Source organism: Panthera leo, chromosome A2, assembly GCF_018350215.1.
Source record: "Panthera leo isolate Ple1 chromosome A2, P.leo_Ple1_pat1.1, whole genome shotgun sequence".
Taxonomy (NCBI): Eukaryota; Metazoa; Chordata; class Mammalia; order Carnivora; family Felidae; genus Panthera; species Panthera leo.
In genome coordinates, this window is record NC_056680.1 from 1,810,218 (window position 1) to 1,820,700 (window position 10,483).

At 57.0% G+C, this 10,483-nt stretch overlaps 1 protein-coding gene across 2 annotated transcripts; it reads right to left on the minus strand.

The window, feature by feature from the left end:
- Positions 1-298: 298 nt before the first annotated feature.
- On the minus strand, positions 299-6,193 carry SLC39A3 (solute carrier family 39 member 3). Of its 2 annotated transcripts, XM_042927920.1 has the most exons (4): positions 6,094-6,152; positions 5,227-5,344; positions 4,273-4,604; positions 299-1,214 (listed from the first exon to the last, which is right to left on the minus strand). In XM_042927920.1, exons 3-4 carry the CDS (start codon positions 4,480-4,482, stop codon positions 480-482), a joined length of 945 nt encoding a protein of 314 aa, XP_042783854.1. In that variant the 5' UTR covers positions 4,483-4,604; positions 5,227-5,344; positions 6,094-6,152; the 3' UTR covers positions 299-479. The 2 variants fall into 2 exon arrangements, with proteins under 2 accessions (XP_042783854.1, XP_042783855.1); XM_042927921.1 differs by lacking the exon at positions 5,227-5,344 and having other exon boundaries at positions 6,094-6,193.
- Between the last annotated feature and the right edge of the window lie 4,290 nt (positions 6,194-10,483).

Sequence of the window (10,483 nt, forward strand, 5' to 3'; positions counted from 1 at the left end):
TCTCCCAGGAGGCACGGCGTCAGGTGGCAGGAGTTAGAGCTGCCCTGTGATCCCCGGTCAGACGCTCCAGGCTGGCGGGCTCCTCTGTTAGGAACAGAGCCAGCTGGGAGCAGAGGACGCAAGTCTCAAGCCTCCGGCTGGGCTCAGTGGCTCAGATAGGCCATATTCCTGTCCTGTACACAGGTGGGAGTGTGCGGGGGAGGGGAGGGTCCCAGCCCGACCCCCTCTGGGTGCCCGGGCCCCAGCGCCTGTGCGAGTCCTCAGATCCCAATGCCAGAGGACGACATGGCCACACAGCTTTGGTAAGTAATTATAAGAGCAGTATTTTTAAAAGTGGTCGCGGTGCCTCGGGCTCAGGGCATAGGATCTGGGGCGCAGCCCCTCCGTGCACAGGCGGAAGCCCGGGGCCTGAGCGCCCCCGCCTGGGTGACGGGGGGGCTGGGGGACCGCCTGTGTCCGGCGGGTGGGCGGTGGGCAGTTCACCACTTGAGGAAGACCATGCCGGCCAGGACAGCGTAACCCAGCACCAGGAAGAGGACTTTGAGCAGACGGTCACTGTTCTCCTCCAGCTCCTTCGCCAGGATCTCAAAGAAGGTGACGAAGAGGAACGTGCCGCCCGCCAGGCCCTGCAGCAGCACCGAGGCCACGCTACTGGGCACACCCTGTGCGCTCTCGATGCCCAGGCCGACGCCGATGCCCAGGGGAATCGTGGCGCTCACGGTGACGGCCAGCTTGGCCGCGTCCCTCAGGGCCATGGAGCACCTGGCCATGCTGATGCCCAGGGCCACAGCCACCAGCGTCTCGTGGACGGCCACCCCCACGAACAGGCTCACCACCTTCTCGCCGTCCTCCTGCAGGCCCAGGGCCAGGCCCTCGAAGATGGAGTGCGCCGACAGGGCAAACACCAGGCTGAGGAGCCGCAGCGGGCTGGAGCGCGACAGCTCCTGGACGCTGAGCCCGTGTGCGTGGGGGTGGGGCTCCGCGTAGAGTGCATGGCCCCGCGTGCCCCCCATGAAGGGGCTCTCGTACTCCGAGTCGCTGCCAGCGTCCGAGCCGGCGTTGAAGGTCTCCAGATCGATGAAGGGCGGCTTCTCCTTGCGGAACGTCAGGATGAGCTGCTCCAGGAAGACGGTCAGGAAGAAGCCCAGCATCACGATGGTCTCGGCCAGCGGGTAGTCGGTGCTGATGTGCCCGAGACTCAGAACCTTCTGGAGCTGGAGCGGAGGATGTGTGAGGGAGGAGAAGGGGGAGAGGGGTTCAGAGGCGGGAGGCCTGGACACTCGCCACCAACACAACAGGGTCCCCAGATCTCACTGATCAGCTAGCAAAGCACAGAAGCCCCCGTTCACACAAGAGGCTAAAAACGGGGGAAGGTGGACTCACCCTTTGGTGGATTTGGGAAAAACAGCAACAACAACATAAAAATAACCCTATTACAAAGGGGGTCGTGAGGCTTTTCGTGACATCTACTAAATCGGCCCAATAACATTAACTGTGCTGTCGGGGGCTGAACCGTGGTCCCTAAAGATACGTGCACGTGGAACCTCAGAACGTGACCTTCTCCGGAAGAAGGGTCTTTGCAGATGTAATTAAGGTGCTCCCGGCGGAGAGATTCGTATCTTAAAGGTTCCCAGCCCGCAGAATCTCCAAACTAACCCTACTTGGAGAGAGGCGATTCCGTGACAGTGAGGCTGTTAGGGTGGGCCCTGAGCCGACAGGACTGGAGTCCTTACAGGAACAGGAAAGACACGGGACCAACACATGAAGAGGCAGGAAGGAGAGAGGCCTGCGAGGGACCCAGGCCTGCCGGCATCTTGGTCTCGGACTTCCAGCCTCCCCACTGACCAAGAGTAAACGCCCATGGTTTGAGCTGTGGTACACGGCTACGGCAGCCCCAGGAAACTCACGCATCAGGATCTTGAGACGAGATCATCCTAAATCAGGGCGGGCTCTAAGTCCAGCAACAGTGTCCTTATGAGACACAAAAGGAAAGGACACACAGAGACACGGGGAGATGGGCATGTGACCACGGAGGCAGAGACTGGGGTGATGTACCTACAAGTCAAGGAATGCCAAGGATTGCCAACAAACCTCCAGAAGCAGGGAAAGGGCACAGGACAGATTCTCCCTCACAGTCTCAGAAGGACCCAGCCCTGCTGACACGGTGATCTCAGCCTTCTGGCCTCCATCACGGTCACAGCAACTGGCCTTTGCAGCCCTGGGGCCTGCGTGGGGTTTGCTTGCACAAGGCACCCCGACCTCCTGGGTGGACAAGCTGGGAACGAGGGAGACTCCTCAGACATCCACCTGCACCCCAGCAGATGCCTCGAGCTAGCCCCGTCCAGTAGAGCTTTCCAGTGACAGAAAGGCTTTCTGTCTGTGCTGATACCGATACGGAAGTCACTAGCCGCGCGTGGCCCATGCGGACCTTAGGCGTGGCTGGTGCGGCCAAGGACGGGCATGTTGAACCGTGTTTCATTTTAAGTCACTGAAACGTGACTAGACAGGCCTACAACAGGCTGCCACTCCTCACAGCTGGGTCGGGTGGCCCCTGCTCACGAGGGTGTGTGCGCACTCCACGCTGGTCCGGCCTGGGGGCTGCGGGGTGAGCTGTCGGCCGTCTGGACCGCTCCCCCTCCACTTTCACTCACGGCTGCACAATGCTCACGTGCACACGCAATTCCCGAGGGCTCCACCTGAGCCAGGCGCTCCAAACTATGCTCGTGGCACCCCTTTCTTTCCTGTCACAGCCTTCGTGACAGCCCGGGAACACACACACACACACACACACACACACACACACACACACACAGGGGGCTATCCTGCCCCAGGGCACACCTGCAAAGTCTGAGGACATTTTGGTCGTCACGACTTGCGACGGGTAGTGCTGGCATTGGGGCCAGGTCATTCTGTCGGGGGCCGTTCTGGGCACCAGAGGGAGGTGGGAGAGGGTGTTGAACAGCATCCCTGGCCCCACCCACCTGATGCCAGGAGCTCCGCCAGTCGTGATGACCTCAGATGTCTCCAGACATCATCCAGTAACCCTGGGGGTAGGACGCCCAGGTGAGACCCCCTGACCCAGTGACCTGCCATCACTCAGTGTCCCCTGGCGGCAGAGTCGTCCCCCACAGGGGAACCCCCGCTGCATCAGAGGCCGTGTTTTGCAGAGAAGCCGCTTCATTCATTTGCCAAACATCTCACAGAGGCCTGCGTGTGCTACACCTGGGGAGACACCAGCACGTGGGGAGCACTAACCCCCCACCCCAGGGATGAACACGGATCAGATCAGATCGAGGAAGACAAGGCAGACGCAAAAGCCACAGTGTGCAGCACTGCTCTCTGCAGGGTGACCGTGCCAGCTGAGGCTGGCCAGGGGCCGCAGGGGAGGGGCCTGACCCGCCAAGGCTCAGGTGTGGGCAGGCGTGCGGCATGGAGTGGCTCTGGGAGGACCATGGAAGGGCCACATGCACCATCACAGCAGTCTGGGCCTGAGGACTCTGAGATTTTATCCCCCCTGGACGCTGAGTGTGTGAGTCTCCCACACTGTGAACAGAGGAGCACGAGGTTAGCAGCGGAAGGCCACAGGAACGTGTCAACTCACAGCTCTGGACGCCCAAGTTGCAGGCACCGGCTGTGGCCTGCTGATGACACATGCGGCCGTGTTGGGGAGGCCCACGTGGCCAAGGCCTGAGGGCAATCCTCCGCCAGCAGCCGGGGAGAAACTAGGCCCCTGGGTCTGACAACCGGAAAGGGCTGAACTTGCCTTACCACCACATGAACTCAGAAACCGACCCGTCTCCTCAAACCCTGAGGTGAGACCACACCCCACGGATACCCGGAATGCTGTCTGACAGAGCCCGGAGCAGGGGACCCAGCTATGTGGTGTCCAGACTCCAGCCCCACAAAAATTGTCATAATAAACACGTATCCGGTTAACTTGTTAGGCAGCAGCAGCTAACTGATACAGGTGTTGAAGAGAGGCCCGAACTGCCAGCTTCAGGACAAAGTGTATGCTGGCCATGGTGGGCAGTCTGCTCAGGTAGCAACGGGTGAGCTCGCCAGCGGGGAACCCTGTGTCTAGTTCAAACCCCCGGCTTACCAGACAAGGCCCAGAGAAGAGAAGCAAGCAATGTGCGGTCACACAGCAAATCCATTTCCTGTCACTCTTACAGCGTCAAGGCTCCACCCAGCTTGGTGGCTTTAGTGAAAAAACGTCAGTGACCCTTGGCCATAAGGTGCCAAGGGCGGCGCCTACCCCCGGGGACCCCTTACCTTTTCCCTCACGGCGGGCAGGAGGGCATTGAAGCACGTGGCCAGAAAGACCCCGCCTCCGAAGGTGTTGCAGAGCGAGAGGATCTTTTTTGAGCGATGGGCCTTCTCAAAATCCGTCTCGATGATCTTCACTGGGAGCAGGGAGCCAAGCAGCATGAAGAAGAACACGCCCACCATGCAGAGGACTTTGGCCACCAACAACTTCATCATGGTGGTGGCCCAGGCTGCTCCGGTCACCGCAGGGCCAAACCATGTGTGGGCGCACACTTCCGTCCCACGATGTGCTACTGGGCCCAGCCACGTGGCTGGGGGCTCATGCCTCGGGACATCCGCTGTGAACGCCAGGGGCAACCGCGTCAGCTGTTGGATCACCTGCCCAGCTCTAGTGACCAAGCCCATCACCCCCAGGACCTTGCTCCATTCCAGGCCTGGCCCGCATCCCTGCCTTCCGCAGGAGTATCCACGGCTGCACTGTCCAGTATGGGAGTCACTGGCCACGTGCGTCTATTTAAGCTAAGGAGAACTGAATGAAAGGCAAAATTCGGCTCCTCAGTCACACCAGTCATACTGCAAGTGTCTAATAGCCACACAAGTGCCGTCGCCACCATACTGGACAGCGCAGACAGAGAACGTCTCCATTGCTGCAGAATGTTCTATCGGGTGGTGCTGCTCCACTGGTTTCCCACTGCCCGTACGTGAAACCAAGCACCACACCCTGTACAGAAGGCCCTGCACCATCGGCTTCACTCACCCCACATGGGCTTTTGTGGGCCTTGAATATGCCTAGCCCGTTCCTGCCTCAGGGCCTTTGTATGGGTTGTTCTCTTGTCCTGGAACATGTCTTCCCCCTGACCTCCCGATGATGTTTTTTTCTTTTAGGTCACTGCCTCCAGGATGCCTTGGAAGGGCCTCCCCTGGCGGACCTGTGCCCTAAACTGTATGCCTTGTACCCACCGCGAGTCCTGGTGCAGAACAGATGCTCAGTAACCACTGGCAAGCAAACAGGTGAGCTGAACGAAGCATGTGGACCTCTTTACAGGACTCCACGAACCCAAGTGGAGCAGATATCGCCCTGGACTCAAAAGCGTCACTGTTAGTACGAGGGCCCTTGGCTGCTCCTCTGTCCCTTGGTTTCCTCCTAACCTCCCAGCTCTCACTGCCCACACCCCACTTCACTGAGGTCTTCAGGTCTCAGCTCGGATGCCACCGGATGGAGGGGCCTCTCCCTCCCCTTCCCTGGCATGAAGTTCTGGCATTATTTGTGCTACGGGAAACTGCATAACTCAGAGTCCCTGAATGCGCTCTCTTGCTCAGGGCTGCAAGCTCCGCGCGGGCAGAGAGCCTGTCTTGCTGGAGGCGGGCCCCCCAGCAGCACCCACTGCACAGTCAGGTCGACGGCGGGCATCGCGTAAATCCCTGCCGGGTGTCCAGATACCCCGGTCTGTGCAGTGCGGGTGGGGAGGGGGGCTGTGCGCTCTCAACCCGGGGGCTGATGGGGGTGGGACCAGGACAGCACAGGCGCATTCATTCATTCACTCACTACACACCGAGCGTCTCTTGTGTGCCCGCGCTGCAGCGGGGGCCCCGGGGAGGGCGAGGCCGAGGCCGAGAGGGCTCCGCCGGGGAGGGAGCAACTCGCGCTCTGCCCGGGGGACTCGAAAGCTAATTACTACAGACAGACCTCGCCGATCAGGGGGGAAACCAGCCTCGGGGCCGCAGCCGGGCCTCCGCTAACGGGCGGCCGAGCCGGCCAGACCCCGAAACGCCCCGCCCTGGCACCCAGCCCCAGGCCCCCGGTCCCCGGCCCCTGTCCGCACGCACCTCCGCCGGGCCCTGGCCCGCCCGCCGGCGCCTCCCGCCGCTCAACCGCCGCGCGGTCTCGACCCCACAAGCCGTGCTCCTGTCCGGCCCCGGCTCCGCGCGCGGCAGCCCACGCCCCGCCCACGCCGCTGCTCATTGGCTACCCCGAGCGCCACGGGCCGAGTGCATCGTGTCCATTAGCCGCTGTGGTTGCCACTCATCCTGTGGACCCCCCCCCCCCCCCCCGCCACCCCCGCCACCTCCGCCACCTCTCCTACCGGCATGGGAAAGTAGTTTCCTGTTTCTGAGCGGTAGGTACAGCCTGCAGGTGCCTCCGGCGGGAAACTCCAGCCCTAGAGGAATGGTTCCCGTACGACTTGGCTGCCAGAGCTGTCCAGGGGTGCCTGGTGCTGAATCCCGCTCTAGGGAGGTTTGGCCATTGATGGGAAACCATTTGCTACGGGAGACTGTCTCTCCCTGAGCGTCCACGACGCTGGTGTCCTTCCCTTCAATTTAAGACGCAGATTCATCTGTGTCCACATCCCTGCCTTCTATGTGTTCCAGGGCCTCTTGTAGAAGAACATCTGTGAACAAACCAAGATCCGCCACCCTCCCCACACCCCGCCAACTTTGGAGCTTACATTCTAGGAGAAGACACAGAAAATCATCAGTAAACATAATAAGTAATGGAATTATGTCGGACGGTAACAAGTGCCCTGGGATAAAAGGGCCAATGAGGAGCTATCAAAAGTGCTGGGTATGGGTTGCTATTTTAAGTGAGATGCTTAATGTTTGAGCAAAGGCGAACACGGAGAAGTTAGTCCAGCGGGTGTATGGAGGCAGACCGTCGCACACATAAGGGACTGAGAATACGGAGGCCCTGGCAGGTCTGTGCAAGAATGCCAGTGTGGCCAAAGCACAGGATAAGAGGACATGGGTCACAAGAGGCCTTGGAGGGAAATAGGGAGCGGTTGCAGTTTTGATCAGAGACGTGACAGATCCAGCATCTTTTAACACAATCATTTGGTTATTGTATCAATGCTGCTAACAGGCCAAATGAGATGAAGACTGAGAATTGTTGACAGTTTTTAGACAGAGAGAAGATAATACTTTTTTAAAAAGCTTGTTTCACTGCCCTATAAAAACAACCAGAGTTATGTGCTCACTTCGGCAGCACATATACTAAAATAATTTAAAAAATTTTAAAAGCAATAAGAGTTATAAAAGAGAAGACTGTATTCATTTGTTTACTGAAGTCTTGTCAGCATACTATGAGCCAGGCATGGAGAGAGCTGCTAAGAATAAAGCACAGAGTGCCACGGTGTGGACAGACCCAGAGGACACTGTGTGCAGTGACAGAAGACAGACACAGAAGGTATGTCCTGTGTGACTCCACTCACAGGGGGTCCCTAGAGGAATCCCATCCACAGACACAGAGAGTAGAAGGTGGGATCCAGTGCTGGGACAAAGAACGGGGAGTCAGTGTTTCATGGGGACAGAGTCTCAGTTTGGGGAGATGGAAAGTTCTGGAGACAGATGGTGGGAGTGGCTGCATGACAGTGTGAGTGTTGCCTGATGCTGCTGAGCTGTGCCCTTAAGAGTGGTTAAAATGGTACGTTTAATTTTATGTATATCTCACCACAACTAAAAAATTTTAAATTTCTTTTTTAAATGTTTGTTTATTTTGAGAGAGAGATAGAGTGTGAGCGGGGGAGGAGCAGAGAGAGAAGGAGACTGAAAACCCCAAACAGGCTCTGCATTGACAGCTCAAACGAGGGGCAAAACCCCACCAACTGTGAGGTCATGACCCGAGCCAAAGAGTCAGATGCTCACCTGAGCCACCCAGGCGCCCCCCCCCCCCCCAAATTTTCATTAATGGAGTATAAAACGAACCCTAGGTCCTCACAGTTCAGAGTCTAGTGAGAGAGACAAATATAAATGAATTAATAGCACACCACGATGGGCAGATTTCTAAGATGGTTCCACGTGATCTCGACATCCTAGTACCCATGCCTTTGTGTGATTCCCTCCTTGACTCTGGGCTGCCCCTGGTGACTTGATTCTAACAAACAGAATATGGCAGAGGAATGGGATGTCGTTTCCCTGACTGGGTTACAAAACACCGACTTCCGTCCTCCTAGCACAACTCCATTGCCTTTTCAGCTTGTATGGCTTGACGAAGCAAGCTGAGATGCTGGAGAGGCCCACACTGCAAGGGGCTGAGGATGACCGCCGGCCAACAGTCAGCAGACCTTCAGTGCAAGAGCCTGTTAAATTACTGGATCCTGCCAACATCATGAATGATCATGGAAGGGGGTCCTGTCTCAGTCATGCCTTCCGATGACTGCTGCTCAGTGGGCACCTTGATTATAGACTTTGAGAGACCCTGAAGCTGAGGGCCCATCTAAGCTGCACCTGGATTCTTAATCCACAAAAACTATGGGATAACAAATGTTGCTGTTTCAAAGCCACTAAGTTGGGGGGGGGGGGTAGTTTGTTAGGCAGAAGGTAACTAGGTAATGCACATACGTAAAGGAAAAACTACCAACTGTACTAAATGCCCTGAAGAGGGGGGCCTGGGTGGTTCAGTCGGTTAGCCATCTGACTTCAGCTCAGGTCGTGATCTCACAGTTCATGGGTTCAAGTCCCGCGTTGGGTTCTGTGCTGACGGCTCAGAGCCTGGAACCTGCTTCAGATTCTGTGTCTCCCTCTCTCTCTGCCCCTCCCCCACTTGCGCTCTCTCTCTTAAAAAAAAAAAAAAAAAAAAAAAAAAGCCCTGAAGAGAGTTTTGTGTGCGAATTAACCAAGTCCACTGTGGGTGTGGGTGTGTGTATGTGTGTGTGGAATGTAGGGCACCAGAGGACAGTTGGTATAAACATAGATAAGAACTTGCTGTATTTGAGGGACTGGGAAGCTGGGCTGTTGTATCATTGCCTGCCCACGTGGATACATAAAATTACAGGGGCACCTGCGTGGCTCAATTAAGTGTTTCACTTCTGCTCAGGTCATGATCTCACCATTCATGAGTTTGAGTCCCATGTCAGGCTCTGTGCTGACAGCTCAGAGCCTGGAAACTGCTTCAGATTTTGTGTCTCCCTCTCTGCTCCTTCCCCACCCACCCCCTCAAAAATAAACGTTAAAAAATTAACCATCATAACGTTATGCTCTAAGAAAATCTGCCCACCTCAAGTCATATTCTAAATTTTCTCCTATGATCTTTATAATTTTGCCTTTAAAAAAAATTCCATTTTACACACATTCAAAAACAGGCCACACTAACCCATGGCAATAAACACTAAGGCAGCGTTACCCTTGGGGGATATGAGGGGAGATGGGGGAGATGACTGGGTTCTGTTCTTGGCCCCGGTGCCGATGACAAGGGCATGCTCCCTGCATGAAAATTCATCAGGCTGTTTGCTCATGATGTGTGCACTTATGTGCATGTGTTACGCTATGAGGAAAAGAGTTAGCAGCCTAGTAAGGAGGGAGAGAAGTGTGGACCCCTACATCTACCTGACCTTACAAAGAGCTTCCGACAGCCACGAGCCGAGCGGAATCTGTGGTTCCATTCTCCGACCTGGGCACAGAAGGGATCTGTATCTCCAACCCTATATTGTACCAGGCACCCCAGGACGGCGGCCTTGTCATGGCACAGCGCCCAGCAGAAAGTCCATGGCTATGAGGATTTACAATCCTGAAAGGGAACCAGGTCTGAAAGCACAGCTCTGACCCCTAGGGCCATGGCAGTTTCTAGCCTCCCGCCCAGGTGGTTTCAGAAATGGATGTAGCCTCGTTCTTTCTGTCCAGAGGCCGCACGCCAGCCCTGGGATGGAGGCACGCGGGAGGCCGTGGTGCCGGTGCGCCACCTGGTGGCCCGAGCGTCTCACCCACGAGAGTCCCTTTGAAATCATTGCTTTTCAAAAGGGAGAGGAGGTGGAGGGGTGCTGGGAAAGCCAGCTCAGTTTGGGGTTTTCAAGTCACCCAGGTTGACGCACAAAGTTTGTACTGCAGACTTACAGGAGCCCTCTAGAGCCAGCAAACAGACTGATTTTGTGGGGGCAAACTGTTCAGGACAAGTTTACATAGGGCCCACCAGGTGCCGGCAATACCGAGGGTCGTCCTCTGGGGGTGTGCCGGGCACTGCGGGGGGCTGGTTGACATCCCTGGCCCCAGCCCCTTGAGCTGTGACAACCCCCCACACCCGCCACGTCCCCAGACACTGCCCGGTCCCCTAGGGGAAGCACTGACCGCAGGAGACCCCTCAGCGTCCTGGGACGGAAGCTGGGTGGGCTTGCAGCCTGGCACCCAGGAGCCTGGGGGTGCAGGACCGGGAACAGACCCCCATTTCCATCTGCTGCTGCCCTGCATCCCAAAGCTCCATCCACTCCCGGGAGCTTTCTCCAAGTCACGA